This window comes from Hyposmocoma kahamanoa, unplaced genomic scaffold (genome assembly GCF_003589595.1).
Source record: "Hyposmocoma kahamanoa isolate Upper Pololo Valley unplaced genomic scaffold, ASM358959v1 66, whole genome shotgun sequence".
NCBI lineage: Eukaryota > Metazoa > Arthropoda > Insecta > Lepidoptera > Cosmopterigidae > Hyposmocoma > Hyposmocoma kahamanoa.
This window is the reverse complement of record NW_020653854.1, coordinates 22,384,883-22,411,152: the sequence shown is the minus strand read 5'-3', so window position 1 is coordinate 22,411,152 and position 26,270 is coordinate 22,384,883. Positions and strand designations below refer to the sequence as shown.

The window sequence follows — 26,270 nt, the reverse complement described above, 5'->3', positions numbered from 1 at the left end:
ATACATACACTATTTTTTAAATTGCATAATTAGACACTGATAAAGGATTTTTTAAAATATTTTTCAGAAAAAACGCAAAAATATGAGAGAAAATACTACTTGCATAATATTTCTCTAAATATTAAATTTTGACCTTCTTTCTTGTTTTGCGATTACATGGCAAGTTCATTTTTCTATTGAACTCAATATTAGACAAATTCACCTACCCCAAGGTTAGCTCGGCCTCGTTCCAAGATGCTAGGAAACGGTTCCTATTGTTGAGATAGCTATTGTCGTGGCACGGCACACGGCGTGAACATATATGGAGGCCATCGTCACATCGCTCCAGCAACCACAATTAATCTCATAATTGGGACTCGAACGGTGCTTTGCCTTTGTTTCTATTTTACGCCCGTTAATTGTCGAATAAAATGACTTGCTTGTTAATTACTCCTACAGAGAATATATTTGATTGAGTTATTCACTCAGTATGATCACGAAGTGATTGGTAGCAGTTCCAGGGAAGTACAGTTACGTATTTCTGCCACCAAGAAGTTATATGAGCACTGCGTTATTGCATTCCGGTTTTGAGGGGTTAAAGTTGCTGGTGAAAATACAAGCACGTGGGACTTGTCAACAAATATCTCAGAGTGACAGGCGCAGTGGCAGTACCTCTCAGATCTTTACGATTTAGCTACTGCAGCTACTATGGACAGGCTTGTCGCTTACCACCATGTGCAGACTTGTACGTTCCGTCAATCTTGCAAAAAAATAATTAAGTATAAGCATATTCGAGAGGATGTTGTTAATGCCCAGTACAGTTATACAACGACTCCATACACCAGTGAACGTATCGTAGCACGAGTACTGGTAATCCATTAGACATGAGGTTTCTTTGGTTATTTTTAGAAAGGAAGTAACGTAATCTGAGATAAACAGAAACAATACAATGTCCTTGGTATTAAGCTACATAGTACCCATTTTTGATTGATCTGTCGACCTCAAAAGGTGGTGAAGTTAATTTTAAATAACGCAACGTAGATTAACGCAAATGCGAGCACTTAAGTGTTTTAAGGTAATTTCGAGTGTTCAACATTACGTTGTACTTAAATCCGGGTAAAACGGTAAGGTCAATTATGGAAGGGAAGTAGTTAGTACGCTCAAGTCACGGATGCCAACCGGGTATAATTGATTTATGATTGTCAACCGGTGCAGACAGTTAAATTGTGCATACCGCGAAATTTGCATTGCAGGCGTACCTAGATTCTCGTACTGTTAGACGCCATTGTGATATACAGAAGACGTGGGGTAAAGAGGGCAAAAAGTAACGGTATCGTTGTAATGCATATATTAAGATTATCATTTCCTAAGTTTAAAAACTACATTAAAATATTTTTATTGAAAAGTCATATTACAAAATTGAAGACTACGTGTTAGTAAACATGTATGAAAAGACGACATGGCTCCAGATTCCACACAAATTTGATTCAAAGTGTATTCCGTAGCATTTAAGTTTATTTGAAAATTATTAAATGTGACGTTTTCAAGTGTAATTTTATTTTACATTTGGAATAAACGATTCTTTGACTTTGACCAGTAGACTCTAACTCTCCCATTATTAAACTGCCTCCGTGGCCGAATAGTTACCATGCCGAACTGCCACGCAGAGGTCCTAGGTTCGATTCCCGGGCCTGGAGAAATATTTGTATGACCTACATTTATTTCTCTCGTGAGTTTGGGTGTAATTTGTGGTTGTCTATGTGTGAGTCCATGGCACCCGCGACACAGGGTTTCCCTAGTGCGGGGCTATGTTGAGTGTGTGCGTTATTATATATTATTATTATTATATATTAAGGTACAAATTTGTGTTATGCAAATATGAAGTCGCGCGTCGACGCGCGGTACTTGGGCGCAGTGAGGCGTCAAACGCCGACCACACTGTGATCGGGGCGCACTAACGCGAAGGTTCGTCGCGCGTCGGCGCGAGTCGCTAGGCGTTGTATTTGAAAAACAGGACGCGACTCGTCGCTTCGACTCTGCGCCAGTGTGAGTTGAGCCTAACTATTTCTGTCGCGAAACGGTAATATGAGCATTTTCGTTCCGGGTAAGGGTACGGTGTAATTACAGGCACATGGTACTTGAAAACTTATGTCTCAGTGTCACGGGCGCAGTGGCAAAAAAATGAATGAATATTATAATTTAAAACTTTGAGTGACACTGCAATTGCTATGACACACGACTTGTTCGTCCTGTCACTTGGTGTCATAAAAAAAACACATAGTGCCGTATTACCAGCTCGTATAAAGATACGTAATAATTATTTTGTACGGGCTTATCATATCTATATAGGGTATCATTCAGGTTTCCTTTCGTTCAAAACCGGAACGCAGTAATGCGCACTTTATTGCTTGGTGGCAGAAATAGGTTAGGTGACAGTACTGGACGAACTCTTTCACAACGAGCTGTAAAGCTTTAAGCAGTTGTGCTACTTTATATCGTTCTTACAATAATGTTAAGCAGTTGGCCTTGATTGCGTTACCGGAGAAAAGGGCATGCCAAGGGCACTCTTGAAGGCCCTTAACCCGCGATGGCATTGTTGTGGCATGTTTTCTACTAAGGTATATTGTATACGTATTATTCACCACCAGTCCACACTGTGCGGCAGTAATCTTTTTAGAAAAGACAGAAAAGGTTTCAGGTCGTATTATATTATGCAATACACAGATTCTATTAAAAATCAATATAATATATATTTCACGACCACGGTGGGCCAACAGTTTGCTCTGTAGGCGCAGGCTGAAGAGGTTGCGGGTTCGATTCCCGGTAGGTAGTTAAAATTTATTTATTTATTTACAAGACACTAAGCACTTACCTACAGTTTCCCAAAATGTACATAGACATACCAAAAAATATAATTACAAATACAGATCAATTTTAGGTAATTACTCTTTTAATACAAATATAGACTTCCTTGTAAAACTCATTTTCAATCGACAGTTTCAATATATGTATAAAAGCAATCGGGGCATTGACCTACGATAAAGCCCTATGAGCAAGGGTGTGTTGTGAAGAATTACAACGCCAATGACCTTTTCTAAATTGGCTGTGGCACTTATACTACAGGGAATTCCCTAGATTGAGACCAGGAAATTAGTGTGGCTGTCTGACATATTAACTCACACAAACCACACTTGAAATCGTCAAATTAATACGCTACGAATTAATGAAATTTTAACACAACTTACCGGTTAGTGAATAATGTGTTTTTGTGTGTATTTTCATAAATCGTAGTGCAAATCATTTTCTTGTTAAATCCACAAGTTCTAAAATAAACACACTATTTTATCAATCAAAAGTACTGTAGACAAATGGAATGCCCTTGGTTCTTATTTCGACTTGAAAGTTCAGTACCTGGTTGAATACTATATAATTTTCTTTACTCATCATTATTGTCTAATGTTTGCACGTGTGTACGTTTAACCGGAATTTCTCATCACGGCATCTCCTATTGTGGTTTTATTATCTGTCGATATGGCATTTCTTTTGTTCAATTGTCTATCAGTAATAAACAATGCTTTTAATGATCATAGTTTCACCGAACAACCGCAAATAGGGCATAAATATAGGTTGAAAAATGTTGCAATCTTTTGTTTGGGTGTTGTTCGGGAAATGTTTGGTATTCGACTTTCGTATTGTTTATTTTATGAACTATTTAATAGCATTGTTGGTGGAACGGAAAACATACGGTGCCACTAGGCACCGCCTCGATTAGCGATTGGCCCTTATCATTTACTGCGTCCAGCGATAATGTTATACGTGACACGGCTTCATTACTCCACAAAGTCTGCGGATAATGTGGAGTGTACACGGGTGAAACCCAATGCTACCTTGAGGGTCGAGTAATTGGGGTCCCGCCACAATGTGAATTGTAATTCGTTTGTGGTGGTACCAACTCAACATATGTCAACCTTCGTAAAGGAGGAGTTTTGGCCGAATGTACCGATGTTTCCGAGACCGGCTACCGGATAGCCACGTTACGTCACACGTCGCAGACAATATATGTAAATAATTAGTGTTTTATTATACTATTATGTATGTTAGTCTTTAAGGTACGTATTTATGGGTATTTGTAACCTGATTGATACTTGGTTTTATTTATTATAAAATAAATAGACGTAGCAGCGCAGCTTGTATGAGTGCAGGCACGCCGCGCGCCGTGTACGGATGTACTAATTCGCATAAACATGCGAACGCTTCATTTCTCTATTCAATGTCACTCAGCGACGACATTTAGGGCTAGCACGACAGGGCGCGACTTGCGCAAGAGCGACATAAAGCGCGAGATCGCTAAGGAGATGTCTCATGGTTAGTCGGCTGAATCTGACACATTAAGGCAGTCTCCGTTTGGGGAGATGACAATCTTGTCAAATTTAGTGCTACCAGAACGCAGGCGTATCTTTTCTCCACTAAATGGAGTCACTTTCACTTAACTCCGACGTTTCGTGATAAAACCATACCGATAGCCGACCGTCTTCATCGACTTGGAATGGACCTGTCGTCGAATCTAAATTTCGGCAGATAAATTGAATACATGGCCAAAAAATGCAGCCAGGAAGCTTGGCATCCTTTCCAAGGTGAGGCGTTACTTCACACCGGGACAGTTGCTTCAGCTGTACTAAGCACAAAGGCTCTGCTAAATACTAACTGGCCACCTTGAATTCAATAGACAAGCGTGCTAAGAGGCTTGTACGTGACTCGGAATTAGTAGAGGCGAAGCAACAGAGCCTTGAATACCGCCGTACAGTTGCCGCTTATCGGTATTTTACAGGATATATCATGGAGAGTGTGCGATGGAATTGCATAATTTGTTTCCACCTTCCACTTTCCATCATCGGGGGACTAGACGTGTGCTGGGGTTCCATACCTATGTTGTGGATATTCCCTGGATTCGCACGAAGTGTTTCGCTTCCACATTTATATGGCGAGCGGCTAGAGAGTGGAATTCCCTGCCTGCAGACTTGTCCCCGAACGCTATAACTTGGACCTTTTGAAGGCGAGAGTGAATGGGCATTATTTAGGTGTGCATGCTACATCGATCCCATGGTCACTTTTCATCAGGTGAGATGGAGGTTAAATGCGCACTTATTTTTTATATAAAAAAAAGGAAAAATATCAGTAGTTCGCGCTTATGTCGATCTCGCGCAAGTCGCGCCCTGTCGTACTATCTCTACTACGCTACGAAACGCAAGTGCATTGCGAGATTTTGCGAATGTGTGCGTCCGTACAAGTCGCTCGACGAAGACGTGCACACACAAGCGCTGCAATATTTGTATGGAGTTACCCAACTTTAAAAGTTACGTTACCTACATTAAGTTGTTTATAAACAATACCGTGTTGTTTTCGCTGCTCTCATTCACATGAGGCTCAGTAATAATCAATATCAGTTTAACAACGTGTTTCTATTTTATAGGTACACCTTGTTCAACGTTACTAACAATCTTTACTAGCGTAGCGCGGAGCATTCGAAGTATTTTCGTTTTTAATTAAGTAATCTAATTTGCCTTATTAAAGACGTACTGCAACTTTATTTCAAATGAAACTATTTTTTTCGAATCTAAATGAGTATATGTTTTTGCAAAGAAACCGATGTTTCGGGCTCTTTGCAGGTCCTATAATCACGTAAGATAATATGTACGGAAACTTAAGCACCCTATAAACAAGGTTATTTTTAAAATACTTAAAACTTAGCTGAACTATATTACTAACATCATAAACAACAACTTCAGTTCCAAGACTTTTTACAAAACGTAATACATTTATCAAATATAATCTTTTAAGTTTTTGTTGTACTGTTTGACACTTTCTAGACCTGTATTAAGTAGAATATGTGCAATCATATAACTTTTTAATTAAACATTCGACGTACACGATGCCTTTCCAAGAATAAAAAAGCATTTGAAATTTGTAACGCAATAGTGTTTCATACGTATTGCTGATAATTCAAAAGAAGGTAACGAAAAAGTGGAAGCTGAAGCTAAATAAATTACATAAATATGCATACACAAATTTCACGATAGAGGTGAATGTTGCGCACACACGCACGCACGTGTAGGCAGGATATAAATCTATGTTATCGTTTTATTTTGATCAAGGAACAGGCTCTATTGTCTACCTACAGATGATTTTTTGTGATTTTAGAAGGGTACTACAAGTTAAAGTATTAATCCGTATGAGTAGAAGCAGTGGTCTGTGCATCAAGAAATGATACTCGCATTTGGGGGTCTACTCTCGATCTCCGTCCGAAACAATAATTTTTATATAAATTACTGCCAAATAAGCAATACTTGACCAAATGAAAAGACGCGTGATGCAAATGAAGCTTCATACTGCATACTTGTCTTTTTAATTTTGTCGAATATTACTTATTTGACAGTAATTGTTTCGGACGGAGATCGAGAGTAGACGCGTAAATGGTCACAATAATAAGCCTTAGACAAAGACATATTATTATTATTTTTTTGTTATTTATTTATTTATATATATTTATACACATAAAATTTATTTATATACATAAAAATCATACAAAACATGTTTTAATGCAATATAACATAAACTATGTCGTTTTCCCGTACATTGCTAAAATTCGTCGGCGTTAGTTTGGCTGCGTTTGTGTGTGTAACTGGCTCGGTCGTGTTATTAGATTGTGTGATATTATTTCGAGAATTGCGAATGATTTCGATATTCGACTCGTTCGTAATTACTAACCCAGTCATTCGAATGACAAATTAGTAACCTATTAATTTTCGTATTCGAGTGATCTGAATGATCATGCATTACTAATCCATAGATTCCATAGAGCATAACGACACTCGTCATCATCTAGCCCTCTCTAACATGTGGTAAATTCCGTAAACGTGATGGGGACAGGAATATTTTGATATGGACATGGTGAATGATCTGGTGGAGTTAGGAGTAGCTCCGACACAATAATCATTCGACTTGTGCACCCGACCGAATGGCTGGGGCATTCGACACGAGTCGATAGGAATGATTAGTGTTAATACCATTCAAAGTCGCGTATCGCTAAAACAAATTAGGTTAATTATATAAACTGTGTGCGGTGAATCAAATTTATTTTCGCAAATAACATTCTTATTAAAGGTAAACACTTCAAACTCACGCCTGTCTCCCATTGTGGTACTCGTACGTAGCCACTATAATCTTCTATCCGTTACATTTCTGATATATCCCTTTCGCCTCCTCAACTCGCGCTAATTAGTCTCTTGTAGTAAGAGCGCGTTCCCATTATGTCATAACGTTTTATTTATCGTTCGACAATTATCGCGTCTGTTCCCATTTCACGACTCTGTCGTGACTGTGTCGGACGTTTATTTTATCGTTGAACAACGACTCTCGTGTCTAGCTGTTCCCACTAGATCGTGACGACAATTTATTGGTTCACGGCAGCCGCCTTGTCGTTTGCACAACAGAATTATTTGAAGCTTGATGTCGCATTTTTATCGTGACGATTTATTTATCGTCTGACGATTGTCGTTCTAGCTCTTCCCATTGTCACGATAGTCTGTCGTTGTATCGTCAAAAAAGTCGTCAATTACGGTTAATCGTGTTGGTCTACGTGTGAAAGCCACGACAGTTTTAACTGCACGACTATCTGTCGTCACGACATAATGGGAACGCGCCCTCAGGGTTCTTAGTGATAATTCTCCATGCTGATACATATCATGATAATATGAAAAAGAATAAAATATCTTGATGATTTTGAACACTGTTTGTACAATTAATATGGTAACACGTTTTTGTTACACGTATTAACTTACAAAAAAATTGTTCCTTGTGATGGCACTTCACGTGACTATTTGTATTTGCGTATTTCATATATTTGGCACACAATCATCATGTGTAGATAGCATGTGTGACCAAGTATTTGCCTTGTTCGCCAATTCGACAAATACAGCAAACACTAAACTTGCGTTATCGCGCGCTGGTCGGTTTCTCGACACACATCAAAAGAGCCAAATAGTCAAATAAGCAAGTAAACCGTCCACACTACGGTCATATTCCTTATTTTAACTTCTTATTTGGCTCCATGTGTAACGTTCATATTTGTCAGTGTGTGCAAGTTTACCTGTACGTCAAATAGTAGCAGTAAATCTTCTTGTGGAAGAGTTCGTCCAAGGAAGTACTGCCACCTTATCTATTTCTGCCGCCAAGCAGTAATGTCAGCATTTACTGTGTTCCGCTTTTAAAGGGTAAGGGTGCTGGTGAAATTACAGGCATGCGGGACTTGTCAACTTATGTCTCACGGTGACAGGCGCAGTGGCAATGCGCCCCAGCGGGATTTAAAGAGCTGAGTGGCACTGCAACTGTTATGGACAGGCGTGTAGCTTACCATCAGGCGCGCGACTAGCTCGTCACGTCACTTGATATTATATAAAAAAAAAATATTTTTCCAAGTACATCAAACACCCAGTAGCGAATACAAGAGTAGCCATGTGAAGTACCGCCATAATATGGGCATCGGGCGGTCCGTGCATAAGCGAGACGCGTCACGTTCCTGATTTTTTGTTGCGATTACAGTGGTGTCCTCGCATCAAAGTTGTTGGTAAGTGTAATTTAATCAACTTAATACCATGTGTATGCTAAGCTAAATATTCGACCGGAATTGTATAACAAAAAGTTCTTGACGTCGGCAGAGGTTGTGGTATTCTCGGGGAATACCGCCTCTCGGTAGAAGGTTAAACTTTTAGGTCATTGTAAATGCGAGAATCTAAAATATATACTCATAGTAGTCATTAATTATGGATTCTTGGATTAATATCGCGTCTATCTTAGTTCTAAAACTCACCCTAGACTGGTAAGGCTGGTGGTGCTAGCAGCCAGAGTGTCAGTTTTCCCATGTGCGATGGCGGCGAGTTCGCGGTCAAGCATGTGGCTCTGCTCGAGTAGCTGACTCCATTGCCGCACGGCGGTTTGGGATGATGATAGCTCCTGGCGAAGTTGACGCTCGTCCATGGAGTTTAGACCGCTGCGGAGCGAGCTGTCCAGCCTGAAATTACATCTGTATAAAACTTGTGCTACAAGAATTGAATACTGGTGAGTATAGTCTGTCTTTTTTGAAGATGGAATAAAATGACATTTGCAGGGTTGCCAGTTCTCGCAAAATTTTTAATAGTCATTTATTCATTTATTCATTTATTCAGTATGGCGAGTGGGTTTACAGAGCTTATCCAATACACCCACTAGCTTAGGTTACATTGATAATAAAAAAAAATAAAAAATTAAAATTAAAATAATCAAATAGAATCAACATGAATTAAAAATACTATAATACAATTTTAAAATGTCATAATTTTAACCTACTGAATAACTAATGTTCTATAAGTAAAAAATAGTCATTTAAAAATATGTTTGCCTTCATAAGAAGTTGTCCAAAGGAATCGGCAAATAGATCTATGTCATAGCGGTCAGCAAGCATATCGCCGATGAGCGTGAGCGCCCGCACGGAGGGAGCGTGCGCAGCGCGAATTGTACGTACAAACGGCCTTTGCAGCAAGCGCGGCCGTCTGCGCGGAGGCACTATCCCAGTCATGTAGTTCTCGCAGACAGTTTTATCGATAGATTGCGAAAGGAGGTAAAATTTTGCCAAAGTGTCTGACTTGTGAGGGTTACGACGTTCTAATGATTACTAACTGCGTTGTTGCATTCTGTATTCTTATTTTGACAGTTGGTCTATAAGTATCGAAATCAATTTTTAGTCATACACATTTTAAAAATGACAGAACGATTTGATTATGTATATGAAATTCAAATAAAAAACTTCAAAATATGTCTCCTATTTGTATTTTTCATACTCATACTGCTAAATTTAGTGTATGTATGTATGGATTTTCAAAAATTACAATTCAAATAAACCTGTGCCCAGCAGTGGGACATATAATGGGCTGATGGTGATTCACATGAAACAAGTTCGGCTATTTATTTAATAAGCGTGACCAACATTCGCCGATAGTCGATATACTAATATTTATCGACTACAATCACTAGCTGTCATTTTACTTCATCTTCAAAAAAGACAGACTAGAGTTCTCCTGGTCAAGGTCAGTCAGTCGCCTTCGGTTCGGGTTTTCAATGGTGCTCTTTTGAAGTTTGGGATTGTTCAGACTCCACATGTTAGAGCTTATGAAATATTTATTTACATTTTATATATTTATTTATAGTTTTATTTTATGCATTCATTTTACTATAGATTTTGTATGTATTAGTGTATCAACATTACTTAATATATATGTATTCGTATGTACATTTTGATATAATACATTTATCTGTGTACTTATTGAGTATAGTAAGTAGCAGTCAATTTATTTATTTATTTATTTTTAGTGCCACACCAAAAACCAATTTTCCTCTCAGATTTTCAAAGGTTAGTTGGAAGAAATCTCATTATGGGATAAGCTCGCCTTTGTACACAAATATATTAAATTGTTTCTGAAAATTTGTAATTTGCTTTGTGGTACAATAAAATTAATAAATAGTTACTAATCAACGTGGCGACGAAACGACAAATAAGAAGACCTCGATGGCCCAACGGTTTGCACTGTGGGTGCTAAATGAACCAATTTGGAAAAAGAATGTTTGTAAATTGGTTCTGCGTCCTAATTTTGACTCAAATTGGAATCGAACCGATCGGGTAGTCTCGAAATCAGATGGGTTTCCGAGCGAGAAGATGAACCTGATTCCTACTATATCTTTCTAATTTGTGAGTTAAATCAACTATTGTTTCGATTAGAAATGTCAAAAGTTTCTAATCGGCCAGTTGTGACTCGTAATTATGCGCTTCGACTCGGAAAAAACGCAGTTTCCGATCGGGAGAGGCAATCAAAATCAAGCTGCTTGTCTGGGTAGCCTGTGTAGTATCTCAGAGTGAATTCCGTTGCACTGGTACTTACAACACAACTATAGAATTGTTTGGTTTGAGAGCAGATAATTCGTATGATATGATTTAAAACTCGTAGTAGCAACGGTGACCTACCGCCTATCAAGCATAGGAGAGGGTCATGGGTTCGAACCCGGCTCACATCTCTCACTTTCGCGGAATTTACGTGTGAAATATAATTTGAAATTCATCATGAGCTTTTCGGTGAAGAAAAACATCGTGATGAAGACTGCGCGTCGAAGAAAGTTCACAACCCTCGGAAAACGTGTGAATCGCCTGATAGGAGATCCAGCAGTGAGACGTATAAATGGGTTGACGATGATGAAATTGGTGTGATTATCTGGCACATTATTATTATTATAACGCACCTTTATAACGAAATTGATCCAACAAAAAATCTTTGGGAGTACAACTAGAAAGCTCTAGTTGTACTCCCAAAGATTTTTTGTCCTCCAAGCGAGGAAGTAGTGTCATGGAAACAATCCAAACGAATATTATAAATGCGAAAGTAACTCTGTCTGTCTGTTACATTTTCATACCTAAAGCGCTGAATCAATTGTGATGAATTTTGGTATAGAGATGAATTGGATCTTAGGAGAAGAGAATAGGCTACGTTTTGTCACAAAAATAAATATAAAACTGGGTGGAATAAGGGATGAAGGTTTGTATGGAAAAACCAACAAAACTATGTAAAAATTAGTATAGTACTCGTACAGTCGTTGAGTATATAACCAGAAGTAGATACGAAATCAGGACCATCCCTGACAACTCATCAGGCAAACGGGCGTTATATCACTTTTAAATATCAACCCTCGTTTGCGCTGAAATCGCAAATTAGAAAGCTGAAATAGTACAGCGCCAACAACTAACCTGTGTTTACGTCTCCGTATATTCCAAAAATATTCTATATTTATTGTAATAAAGATAATATCTTCGACACTGTTCCATTCAGTGGTGTGGGAAAAAACAGCAAAACATCTAATTACAAAACAAACGGAATCACATTTCATCGGTAATTAAATATTAAATATGTAATATTTGCCGTGCATCTATTTTTTAATTTTCGAACATGCTATACGGGTCATGTATAGAATATTCGAAAATTTAAAAAAATAATAATTTATTCTTTTTTAAGCCCTGTATCGCGGGTGCCATGGACACACAAATAGTCAACCACAAATTACACCCAAATTGACCCAACAAATCCAAACTCTATGGTCTTCTTTATCAAAGAGTTTGATGAACAACATCGTGTTTGAATTTGACGGATGGAAGGAAGGTGATATTGTTTACAGTGATGTACGAGAAATATGACAAGTGCTCGATATTGTTCTTACCTTTCAATGTAGTCGTCGACGCTTTGTAGACTGGTGATAGAGCGTGCCAAGTCATTATCCATCATCAGGTCGTCGGAGGCCAGGCTTGACAGCGTGTCCAATGAGGGGGTCCGCTCTGTACCGCCGCGCCCAAGTACTGTTCGACAAATGGTTCACGTTTCACAGTAGAATCGTTACAAAAATAAAGCTGAATCCTTGTTTTAACCGATTTAAAAAAGGAGGAGGTCCTCAATTCGGCTATATTTTTTTGTGTGTCTGTTACTCCGACGTTTATGAACTGATTTCGACGATCACTTTTTTGTTGAAAAAGGGGTACCTCAGTAGTGGTCTTAAATTTGAAGGTATTTCACCTTTAAGGGTGTCAAATTAGGGGATGAATCCAGTTTAGTGAATATCACCCATTTTTCGTAAATCGATTTCGATAAAACTTGGCCCATGAAAATTTCAATAAAAGTTTTTTTTTGTAATGTACAGTGACGGGACGAACAATTCGTGCGCCTGCACGCCTGGTGGTAAGCGACACGCCTATCCATAACAGTTGCAATGCCATTCAGAGCTTTAAATCGCAAAGATTTTAAGAGCACTGCCGCTGCATCCGTCACCATGTGACATACGCTGACAAGTCCCATCCCACAAGTCCCAAGTGCCTGTAATTTCACCAGCACCCTTACCCTTCAAAACCGGAACGCAATAATGTGAGCAACATTATTTTTTAATAGCAGTAAAGCTCCTTGTGAAAGAGTTCGTCCAGGGAAGTACTTTACCTACTTCTGCCGCCAACAAGCAATGTGAGCATTACAGTTCGGTTTTGAAGGGTAAGGGTGCTGGTTAAATTACAGGCACATTTGATAAGTCCCTATTGTCAAGTTGTGTCTCAGGGTACGGAGCGCAGTGGCAGTGCCCCACAAAACTTTACGATTTAAGGATCTGATTATACTGCAAGTATACCTTGTAAAATCTATACACTTTTTTTTTATAATAATAATAATAACGCACACAATCAATATAGCCCCGCACTAGGGAAACCCTGTGTCGCGGGTGCCATGGACACACACATAGACAACCACGAATTACACCCAAACTCACGATAGAAATAAATGTAGGCCATACACATATTTCTCCCGGCCTGGGAATCGAACCCAAGACCTCTGCATGGCAGTCCGGCATGGTAACCGTTCGGCCACGGAGGCAGTCAAACAAAAAAATTAAAAAAAAGACACTGTAAAATCAAAAACAGTATTTTGGGAAATAATTTTTAGTTTTTGCTTTGATTTGTACGTACGATATTAAATAAGTATTTCCAGCTATTATAATAATATATAATAATAATACAGCTACTATTATAATAATAATTTCACTTTTCAAAATAAGCTATTTCTATTGAATATCGACTAAATTTCTTTTTCCTTGATAACAGCCAAAAGATACTTGTTGTAATGATCTTACAGTGTTTTGGTTTGACACGATAAAACTGTTATGGACAGGCGTGTCGCTTACCACCAGGCGCACTTGTTCGTCCCGTCACATAGTACACACGTACTTATTCTCTTGTACACGTATAATTATTAGGATTAATTCGTTTAAGTATTACAAGTTACTTATTCATATTGTTTATTAGGATTTGGTACTTACATTTGCGATTCCTCTGCACCAATGGACTAGACGTGATACGTTCCCTGGACCTCCTCAGTAACTTGCTAGCTTCGGTTTCCACTCCCTTGCTGGATAGGTTGCCTTCAGTATTTTCTGTGATAAAAAGTGTAGGTAACTTAGCTATGAACAATTAACACCAATCATCGATATAACCAGAAATAGAGACAAAATGTCATTTAATTAGTTTGAAAACTATTCGGCCATATCATTACGGTGACAACTGCTCTCCGATTGGCCAGTACGAATTCGAAACAATTGACTGGTATCGTCAATTGTTTCACTTCAAATCGACAAGCTTAACTTGAGCTTTGAGAAAAATTACATAATTTAATATTAAATTACCGATGAAATGTGACTCTGTTTCTTTCGTAATTAGATGTTTTACTGTTTTCCCCACACAGTCTAATGGAATAGCCCCCATTGTTAGAGATATTATCTTTGTTACAATAAATACAGAATATTTTTGGACTAAACGAAGACTTACACACAGGTCAGTTGTCGGCGCTGTACCGTTTCAGCTAATTTGTGATTTCAGCGCTAACGAGGGTTGATATTTAAAAGTGACATAAGGCCCATTTGCCTAATGACTTGCCAGGGATGGACTGCCCTTATTTCGTCTCTATCTCTGGTTATATACTCGAAGGTCTGGCCAACGGGACGAATAAGTCGTGCCTGATGGTAAGCGACACGCCTGTCTGATCTGAGGGGTACTGCCACTGTGCCCGTGACCCTGAGACATAAGTTGACAAGTCCCATGTGCCTGCAATTTCACCAGCAATCTTACTCTTCCAAATTGGAACGCAGTAACGCTCATATTACTGCTTGGCAGCAGAAATAGGTAAGGTAAAAGCTAAAGTCACTTCTTACTTCGACATTTAAATAGGCACTCACTCTACATATGCCAAAAAATACCCTTAACAAGGTCATTTCCAACCCTGTACCGCTCACGGAGGTCATTTGTAGCTGATAAGTGTTTGTAATGTATAAAAGTGTAATTCGAGATATTAAGTAAAGCGTTGAACATCAAGCTTAAAGAATGTTAATACCATCATTAAAGTTGGAAAGGTCAGTTATTATATAGTTACAAAATGTTTTCTTTATCCAAATTTCACATTTTTAATAAAGACCCCGAATAACGTTCTCTGAAATAGGGCACTGAAGTTTCGTTTTGTTCACTGATGATTTGATACGAAATGATGATTGAAAATAGTAACACTGTTCGTAGTCTGAAGTTAGCTAACGTCACTAATTATTATTTAACATTAGAACTAAGTTCAAACTCATGGTACCACGTTTTCGTTTAACAAAGGTAAACGATTCTTTTATGGGAACTGTATACGTTTTTACAATAAGATTCCGGAGCATATATTAAGTTTACCATTTCCTAAGTTTAAAACTTACATTAAAAGTGTTTTAATTGAAAAGTCATAAAGAAAGTGATAAAGAAAGATGTATGGAAAGACAACGTGAGTCTAGATTCTACACAAATATGATTCAAAATGTATTTTTTAATACAGTTGCTCAAAACGTGGCATTTTTCGCTCTACAAATCGTGCCGAAAGTTGGAATTTTCGCACTAGTGCTTTTTACTTTTCCATTTTTTTTTTAATTTATTGTTGTTTCAAATCTTAAGCACAAAACTAAAGAAGTTGTATATTTATTTAATATTTATGTGCTTTGTGACGTAAGTCATTCGTCATTAAAACTTATATTTATTTACAAATACTATACATATAATGAACGTATCGAGTGGAGGTCTCTGCCTACCCCTGAATGGGTAACAGGCGAGATTTTTATGTGTATATTTGTTTTATGTATTACAGATAAATTGTATCTCACTACCGTGCACGGGTTCCTAAAGAAGTTTAAACAAAAGTACCAGGACTTCATAATAAGAAAAGTGGTTACAGACCGATATTACAGAAAATAAACAAAAACAGCACGTTAGAACTATATTTCCATAGACTTTTAAATAATGGTTGCAGTGGTTGTATTTCATTATTTTAATTTACTAGCAGAAAATTAGTTTTTTTTAAATACTGTTTTATTTTACTTTCAATGTAGTTTTTTCGCAAATATATTAAAAAACGTCGTTTGATATACGTGCGGATTTGTCATTTTCACTTGTCTCGCGCCTAGAAGCCTCGAGACTCGTGAATAATGACTAACTTTCCGCATTTATATCAAAAATAACTATTATACAGTTTCTTGCTTGTTCTTCTCAGGGAGGTCAGCGTAGTGAACGAGTAGTAGCTTAAAAAATGACGTTTTCAAGTGTAAAAATTTGACCTATGGAATAAATGATTATTTGATTTTAGTTTTCACTATTGACCGGTTAGGTGTAATGTTAGAACACATTTTCTTTCCACGTTCAGCGACTACTCCGAGTACTAACCGGCTCTTGAAAGAATATCAGGCTATCCCGCCTTCATTAGAGGACATCTTAAGTTGTTGCCAAAATTTCATCCCCATTTAAATCCCCATAAAAAGTCGGACTTACAACATAAAAAGGACATTCTTACGCTACAACCAACACAAGTTAAGTCAAGATCTGGCAATTTGCCATTCAATAAAATTATTGCAAAGTAATATCTAAGATCTGGCAGTATGGCTTAGACGTCTTAAGGACTAATAACCTACGTATAATATAACATTGTTTACTTATCTAGCAGGTATGGCGGGTAATCCACATTTTTGAAGAGGCCTACGGCAACCAAGCCTAGGTATATACTCGTATACTTGGCTACTCTAATATAATGCAGACAACTTACTTCGGAAGAGCAGGGCCGGCTGGTCAGCGATCTCATCGTCGAAGAAATCACGTCCATCGGACAGGGAGAGCTCCCCTGATGCATGAGTGGGAGTGCCAGGTGAGTCCGGGGTACGATTCTTGCTGCCTTCGCCACTGCCTTCTGGGCTGCGGGTTTCACTGTTGAGATATACATCATTAAAGGTAAGTAAGGAATTAAGGATAAGCACTTAACATTTGGCTTTATTAGTACCTCAATAAAGATACTATAAATCTATAGCAGAGTATCGAAAGCGTCTCGCAGATCTCGGCAGAGATAACAGCTACGGGTCAAGGATATTATGATTGGCCATAAGAAATATTCTCAAGTGTAAGGTCTGTATATGTTAGCCGTATTAAACGGTATAGGGAGACTCAAAGCAGTAAACTTCAGGTCTTACGATCGAAGCTCTGTAACGCGAAATAAAGTTAAAAAAAAATCGCTTTCTGTAAGGAAAACCGATTGCCTGCCTCCTATTTTGAATACCAGAAAAAAAACAGTATTTACTTACTTGTCTTCCTTAACAGGTTGTAGCGCAACTCCATCCACCTCCTCCTGCTCAAGCGATCTAGTCTTTGTATTCGCCGTCTGGTACGCTGAACTCGATACCGTCGGATCCCTTTCCACGTGCAGATCATTGTTCGAATCACTTGTACTGGTCGAAGAAATTAGACTGTCAGCTGGCGAGGTTTCATCATCTAGAAGACTGTGGGTGGAAGTCTCGAGTGCTGACATGTCGAACTTGGACTCCTCAAGCGTCAGCGTGAAGTTGTGATGGTCACCGCTTTGATTAGTGCACGTACTCGTGGTGCTATAGTTTGAGCTCGACATTGATCCTAGAGAAATATAAGAAAATTAGATGCCTTTATGAAGTAAAACCCTATTCGTTTAGCTGGTATAACACTAGTGACGCTGTACAAGAAGATTAAGGAGACGGATTCAAAAAGGACACGATAGCATTTATTGCACCGATAAGACTATAGCGTGTAAAAGAGGAGGCCTAGACCCAGTAGTGGGTGTTAACGGGCTGAGATGATGATGATGATGAAGACTATAGCTCAAAAAAATAGGCGCGTGAAAAGGATCCACCCCGTACGACCTACCATTCCTGTCCTGCGCACCTGGTGAACTCTGAGAAACAATCGGCTAATACTGGCACGCATTATAGTGTTTGCCATCGATACGATAAGATGAAAATTATAAAGTAATGGCAAAAAATAACTAACAAATGGCAGAAAATAACTAACAGATTTAAGGGAGCTGCAACAACAAAAGCAGTGTAACTAATAGTGGAAGAGGTTTTAGCCGTCACTGAGATTACATCCTCGTGAAGTCGCACATATCATTTGGTCCGGAGCTATGAATGAATATAATCCATGAAGATTTCCTCCTTCCCAAGCCAAGGAAACTAGACTGTACCTTTTAAAAAGAATATGTAAGTAATCTTAGAATATTAACGCATAGAAACCTAGTCCGCACACACTAAGTGAGGCAAATTGAAGCGCGCCCAATGGGCCTACACGAGCGTGCTGGCCTTCAGTGCTCGAAAAATGACGAAATGTGCGGTAAATGAGTGTAAAAATACGTCAGACAAACATAAAATAGATACTAACATCACATTCCACAAGGAAGTAACGCGTTTCAACTTGTATTTTTATATAAATATTCACTAAAACCGAAAATTAACCTACTACTAAAACTAGCCTACATGAATTTGATTTTTGCCTCATTTGTGACAGTTCGTTTGATATGAAACTATCATTCTATGCGTTATTATTCTAAGTAAGTAACTATGATAATATCGATTATCACTGGCTACAGGTTTCTGCCCCTGGTTAGTCAACCCGTGATCATGGAGCGTGTAACTGTTTTAAAATATACTAGCAAATATTTTTTGGCAGTTTTGCTGGAGTTTTTATTCAAGTTAGCAACCTGAAAGACCTAATCGGATAATGGTACCTATGGTGTGACGATTTATTGATTTGTGGTTTTTATTTTTAGGTTCAAGCCTTTGTCACGCTAGTTCTCTTTTTGTTTTACCTTGATTTGTAACTTACCCATCATAGTGCCACGTAATGAGTCATGTTGGCTCAAAGTAATAGACTTCATGAGAAGTGGGTGGGGCACAGATGGCTCATCCGTGATCACGATTGTCTTCCTGGGCATTTCTTGAAGCTTCTGAGCCTCCTTTATCTCCAGTTTGGACTTCTCATCTTCGCAACTCGAAACGCTTAGTGCGATGGATACGTCGTCTTGAGATCTAATGAAAAAATGGTAAATATGATTACATGAACACTGTGATAAGAAACAGGTATCCAAAGTTCAGGCGCCATCATACATAGCGCATCACTTTGGAATTATGTTACTATTATAATCAAATTTAGTTTATGCCTGCAAAAAATTGTAAAAAAGGGAACTATAAATTTTTTCATCAACGAATTAGATTTTGCTAGGATTATAAACGTGAAATACAAACGACGTTAAAATAAGGGTTTTCCATTAAGCGCGGGTAAATTTTGACAGTTCATAGCGGCCATGATGTTCTGGCTGCTTTTGTTAAATCTGTTGTTTATTTTTCTGACTGTCAAAATCGGGTAGATTTTGACAGTCAGAAAAATAACTTGCAAAAAAGCACTTGATAGAAAACCCCTTATTGTAACAAAACTTTACGAGCACATGCATACATTCATCATTTAGACAAAAGCAAACTACTTAAAAAAGAAAGTCCACATACATGCGTTTGTAGGTGTACCTGGTAGCCATCGCCTCACCCGCTGCGTGGCTCTGCCAGGCGCCGCTGGCAAAATGGCTCTCTTCGCTCTTGCACGATGGGCTGGACTCCTTGCTTGAGTTGACTGTGTTTGGTGATGCCACGCCAGGTGGAGATTTTATGAACGAGTTCTGGAAATAAGGAAATTGAGCCATTAGCAAAGTCGACATGTTGATTTAAGACTTATGGATTCTTTTTGCGTAAGGGCAACGGCGGTCGGTAACGGCCGGGTGTCCTGATGGGTAGTTTGCTTATGCATTTAACGGCTAAATCGTATTTCCATAATAAAAAAATAATTTTTTGGAATATTTTTTATAATAAAGAAATAGATTTCTCGAAGTGGCGCTACGGCAAAAAATTATTCATTAAAAAAGATCTATAAATACAACAAGCACATAAAAAAATCGTGGTACGTCCGCTAGAAGTTTGCTAGAAGGCGTTGGTTCTAATCCAACCAGCTCGAAGGATTTTTTTGTAAGTGTTCCATCTTTGTATTAACCATCATTCATAATTTCAGCCTGCTTGCACCCACTGCTGAGTATAGGCCTCCTCTCCGTTGCTCCGTTCTTTCCAGTCCCTTGCGAGTCGTGTCCAGTGGTTCCCAACTATGGTCCTGATGTCATCAATCCATCGGGTTGGTGGTCTACCTTTTGGTCTTTTTACGTCTCTTGGTCACCATTCAGTAACGGCTTTCGTCCATCTTCCATCGTCCGAATCTTGAGCACGTATTCTTTCGTGAGCGGCTATGTCTCTGGATTCGTACCAGCGTCTTCCAGCAAACCGTGCTAAACGCTGTGGCAACTAAGTCACGTAACAAACCATGGGACCTTACCAATTTTTTCTATGTGCTTGTTGCAGATTGTTGTTTTGGTTTTTAATGACTTTTTTTTGTAAATTACATAACATGATATTCAGTAATAGTATAAATTTTAACGAGGGACTAAAACGAGTCAATGTATATCCGTGGCGGTTAGGTTAGGTTAGGGTTTATATTCGCTTTAAGAGCGGTTACACACGGCTACTTTTAGCAGCGATGCAAACGCGATGCAAACGCAATGCAGTAGCTAATAGTCTACCTTTACACACACGTGCGACTTTAAGCAGCGAAGCAAACGCGCGACTGCATCGATACAAACGTGCGATTGCATCGCTACACTTGCAATTTATAGGCGATTGCATTGATGCAAACACACGTTTGCATTGATACTAACGCGCGAATGCATCGATGCATCGCTACTAAAAATTGCCGCGTGTGACCACACTTACTCCCAAGGTAAAATCATAGCTTTTCACTTCGATCTCGAAAAAAAAAATTTCAATCGTTTTCGCTCTACAACAAAATTACGAACCAAGATTCTGAAGTTTTCGCGGTATTTTTTTTTCCAACCAAACACAGATACGACAAACGCACTAAGGCGGGAAAATAATATGGCGCCACCGTCTATGCGGGAAAGGCACGGAGTTAGTTCCGAGCGTACAACTGACTGTTTGAGTTTGTTCACTCGAAGTATATTAAAATAATTAGGTACTTTTTACTCCTTGTACTAAAAAGGATGCACTTTACTCCCGCTACGTAAACCTATAATGACGTACTTTTAGAGCATAACAAGTGAAAAATAAATATTCCATATCTATGTCTGCTTGATCTAGGTCCCAAAGTTTTGTGCTAGGTTATTGATAAGTGAAACTTAATTTTTATGTGAAACTTAGCTAAACATTTTCGAATATTTATGGTTTAGGTAAACCTGTATTCAAAATATATATAATTTACCTGCTTATTCAACATCTCAGGTTGTGCTCGATCCAAAACAAATTTCTCCTCGTCCTTATAGTCTAGATTTTGGATGCGGCTAGGCCTAGTCCTTGTGCGGTATCTCTCTAGAGTCGACATGGGAGACTGGCGATCCACGGGAGTTGGAGTAGGCTTTGGTAGGATAGGGGACGGTGATCTGTAGGTGGGAGCGGGGGTGGGGAAGTCATCTTCAGGAGAATCCTGCTCGTCGAAGGAGCTAGGAAGTTTAGGAAGAGGAATCACTGCGTGACCGGTTACTACTGCATCATCTGTAATGTTAATGAATTGGTTTATTTTTATTACATAATTGAAAAACTAAAATATTATACTAAATCTCTACTCGGTACGTCATTTTCACCATAGGAGAAAGAAAAACAGATTGAAAAAAAAAGAAAACCGTGTTGTAATCTTCTTACGTTTATTTATTATTATTATTATTGTAAGTGCTAGTTATTATTTATTGTAGTTTTACAAAAGTATACAAGTTCATCTTATTATTATATATTATTATCAACATGACATTCTAATAATGCATGTATTTATTATTATTATTTATATATTTATTTTATTAATGATTAGTGTGCTTATAACCGATTTCAAAAAAAGAAGTAGGTTCTCAATTCGACTGTTTTTTTTTGTATGTATGTTACGCGTAAACTTCGGTATATGTGAACAGATTTTCATGATTCCTTTTTGTTGGAAAGAGGGGTACTTTCATAGTGGTACCATTTCATTTTGAAGAAAATCATCCACCTCTAAGGTTGGCTGTTGAAGATTCATTTTTATAAATAGCGCCTAATTTTTACTATAAGGAGCAATTATTTTAATGGTTAATTTTGCTATTCTCCAATTCGTTTTTCTCTCTCTATATACTTTATATCTCCTGTGTCAAGTCCTGTATAGTGGCGAACTAGGGGATATTTCAATAAAACTTGGCAAATAGACGTAATTCCACGTACTTTTGAGTTCGGTTTCTTTAGTACTATGTACTGAGATTATTGCAAACAGTTCAATTAGAAAATATTCTTTGGTTGCATGCGCCTTTTCCGGTGCTTAAATTTCTATCCTAAGGTTGTCTGGAAGAAATTGCTACTTACCAATAAGGCCGTCTATTATTATATATTAGCTTACTCTGTGATACTTACATTACTGTTTTGTGTTGTCATTGTAATTTTTAATGTGTGATAAAGAGTATTTAATTAATTCATTCAAAAACACTACATTCCATAATGCTGCTAATCAATGGTGACTGTGATAAAACTTTTATTATAGTGATCAACGTATCTCTTAGTTAAATTTCCCTTTACCCATGATATCAAGGTCGGCCACGAGCAGCTCTCGCAGGTGGAAGCTGTGCGAATCGCGCATCACCATCTCGAGGTTGCGCGGGCGCCGGCGCGAGCGCGGAGATCCATCCGCCTCCGCCCCTGTCCACACACCAGAGTCGGTAGATACTGCTGACCCTGCTCCTGGAACAAATTAGGATCGTTAGGACAATTAATTTACTTACATTTTAATTTGTACCCTTGACATAGTAAAGCTAGATATGATCATACGTCTTCTTCTACTTCTTCTTCCACGCCGCAACGCACATTTATTTTTAGTGCAATACTCTTTTTACGATCCATGCTACTACCTAACTTGCTACGCATTGAAGAGCATATGAATGCTTGAAAATATTTAAAAAATTGCTTCACATCTGGCAGAACGCATTAATTTCCATAACTTAAAAACATTTAATAAGTATAAATTATTCACAAGGTGTTGAGAATAATCGATGCTTATTTTTCGAAGTTTTTTCCAAATGACTTATTAATTTTGCGTTACTACTAGGTACGTTATTTAGCCACGTAATTCAAATTAGAATCTTCAATTCAATATTAACAACTTATGCAATCGCACTCTGCAACATTACACCTCTTTACACTTACCTAATTAGTAAATTAACTATACAAGCGTACATAATAATATCGTAATACTATCTTACCTTCCCTCCAGCCGTCAGCTTTCCTAGTGTTGTTCACCACCTGGGAAGAAAGCCACCAATTACTCGCTTTCACCTGACTTTCACACATTATTTCAATAAAACGTTTTTATAGTGTAATTTTTATAGTATAATACAAGATTAATTTATGAAAACAACTGAAGTTTGCAGTCCGCTTTGGTCTAAATTTGAAATTCAGAACACAAATTTAAATTTATAATTCAATTCGAAATTCAAAATAGGTACAACTTCAAATTGAAAGGCGGGATAATTATTTTACATACAAAATCGTAATACCAACTTTAAAATTATATAATATTTTTTTTTTTAATTTCAGAAATGTATAAGGAATGGCATGTTTGTGCCCCGTGGATTATTATCATTTAGCGGTATTTTTGTGGCAGTAGATTTTTCATCACTGGTTTACTCTATATCCATTGGCAAACGTACTCAAACAGTAATTAAAAACAACAACACGGACCATTATCGACGCTATCCGAAGCACATAGCTCAGAACGAAAGAATCCTTTACGATACGATACGCGATGTCGAAATGTCGCAGTTTAAAGATGTTAGTTAACAGTTTAAAAATAACCGACTTTCTCCACATGAGATTGGGTTGTAAGATTTTATCTTAAGACTTATTTTATCAAATCATTCAAGTGACTCTTCGTCTAATTGTGAAGTAATGGTTTTTTTATTTGTTTTTTTTTTCCAATTTTCCTCACGACCGCGTTAACTTACTCTAATTCGCCAGATTGAAATCACTTTTGTTTATCACAAAATTGCTAGTTTATCCATCTTTGATTTTAATACTTTACTGTGATTTTAAAACAAAAGTTTTTAGTGCACACACGTCGTGTCTCGGTGTGGAACGGAGGAAAAGTGTTCGTATAATTAGTGTTAGTGTTTTAATTAAGACGTTGCGAAATGCTGTACGCAAGAGCTAACTTTATAATTATCTTTCGAATCGTCTTCAGATAACAATCCTCGTAAAATTCAAATTATCGACGAATAACTTAAATGCATTCAATTTATGATTCTTAGGTCAATTATGTTTAGTGTTAGCATTGAAAAATAAAACGAAAACTTATGGAATCAGTGGATACTGAAAGGTCTGTGTACCGAAACAAAAGCAGTAGTGTGAGTATTACTGCGTTCCGGTTTTGAAGGGTACGGGTGTTGGCGAAATTAAACGCACTTGTCAACTTATGTCTCAGGGTGACGGGCGCAATGTTAGTGCCCCTCAGATCATTATAATTGAAGCTCTGAGTGGTACTGCAATTGTTATAGACAGGCGTATCGCTTGCCATTAGGCGCACACTAGTTCGTCCCGTCAATTAGTTATTATAAAAAAACTAAAGTTTATTTCAGGCTAATTTTCTCTACCTAACTCCGGAGCCAATTTCTATCATTTAAATAGATATTGAAAAATATTATCATGAAGTATTATTTCATATTCGAGTGTAGTAACCACAAATATTATTTAATATTGCACGATAATTTACTCGACACTGAAATAATAAAAATTGCCACTAAATTTGGTAAAGGAAACTAACCTGAAAACAATAATTACCCAGTATCAAAAATTTAATTTCGACTTAGAATGTTATAATTATTAATACAAAGATCGAACACTCAGAAAAAATTCCTTCGATCCTGTCGGATTCGAACCGACGTCTTCTTGCATACCGTCGCCAGACGACGCTATCAACTAAGCCACGGAATCCGACTAAGAATTAATATATTAATACTTTCGACTTAGAATGTTAGTTTTTTGTGCGAAAGTAAGAAGAGAAAAAAATATAAGAATATTAAAGGAAAGCTTGTGTAGAGCACAAAAAATATATAATACATTGTAATCGCAATCTCCTCATTCCTTCCCGAAATCTAAACTGACAACAATTGGAATAAAAATGTACGTTAAAATATCACAAGTGTGTTATCAATGAAATAAATAAATGAGAAAAACTATTTTACAAACAAAAAATATGCTACAGAGAGCACTGAGCGAAAGACCTACTTGCACTTAGCAGATCTTTTTCCTAGAAATTCACTTTTTCGAAATTTTTGCTATTAAATTTGCTAATAAAGTATTTATCATCTCTGTAATGTATTACGTAAGATCTTACATACACTCAAACACACTGAGTTTTTCACTTTAAAGCGGTTACACACAGTGACTTTTGCAGCGTTTTTATAGTGATTCAGTCGAGATCATGGACCAATAACTCAAGAGGACTGCTAATCGTCATACAAGATAGCGTAGCCGGGTATTTAGTACCTATTGGTACACTAGATGTCGCGACGATTACCAAATAGCTATTTTGTAACGTTATTTTACATTGACACATTGATTCTATCAAATCTGCTTCTAGTGATAACAAACACGTCAACTAGATGGCGCTATATTTTACCTCAAAATGGATATGCACCTGGAGTCGTATACAAATACATTGTAAAAAAAACAATCGCAACTCACAACGTTTCCATCCTCTAAATAATAACTAGAACACTACTTTGTCTATTCTAATGCCATTTAGACATATTGATAGTTTAGCTTAAAATTATTCATATTTCAATGTTACTGGGTGTAAGAAGCGAGAAAAAACAATGGCTACGGTGATTTTAGGCTGAGAACACCGAACGTGCGAAATAATATTTTTTAATTTTATTTGTAATTCCAAGAAGTATGATATCGCAGATATTGCATTGGTCCCAAAGGGTCATATCGGAACGCCACACAGTGGGCCCAAATTGATAATTCTTGGACATAGGAATGGCTTGTGGAGTATCGAGCAAATTTTTTTTATGTGATATATAATAACATTCCTAACAACTTTTATTCTTGTATGATTTCTTGAAAAGTTGATAGTTTCAGAGAAAAAAAAAATTTTGTATGGACAAATATACATTTTAATTTTTATCTCAAAATATACGAAAATCTAATGTGCGTGGGTTACTTACAGTATAGTTCCCATCATTTTCTATGTAGAAAAAAATAATCCGTCT

At 37.6% G+C, this 26,270-nt stretch overlaps 1 protein-coding gene across 7 annotated transcripts in view; it reads right to left on the bottom strand.

Moving 5' to 3' along the window:
• LOC113231982 overlaps positions 1-26,270 on the bottom strand; it is a 141,758-nt gene that overhangs the window by 35,956 nt on the left and 79,532 nt on the right. For 6 of the 7 annotated variants that reach the window (XM_026466596.1, XM_026466595.1, XM_026466591.1 and 3 more), the window contains 10 exons: positions 23,262-23,301; positions 22,582-22,743; positions 21,254-21,543; positions 19,447-19,613; positions 18,770-18,972; positions 17,224-17,548; positions 16,695-16,852; positions 13,903-14,016; positions 12,271-12,406; positions 8,846-9,046 (listed from right to left, as the gene is read on the bottom strand). In XM_026466596.1, coding sequence (XP_026322381.1) covers positions 8,846-9,046; positions 12,271-12,406; positions 13,903-14,016; positions 16,695-16,852; positions 17,224-17,548; positions 18,770-18,972; positions 19,447-19,613; positions 21,254-21,543; positions 22,582-22,743; positions 23,262-23,301 — 1,796 coding nt within the window. The remainder of the gene's footprint in view (positions 1-8,845; positions 9,047-12,270; positions 12,407-13,902; positions 14,017-16,694; positions 16,853-17,223; positions 17,549-18,769; positions 18,973-19,446; positions 19,614-21,253; positions 21,544-22,581; positions 22,744-23,261; positions 23,302-26,270) is intronic. The other variant, XM_026466592.1, reaches the window with a different exon arrangement.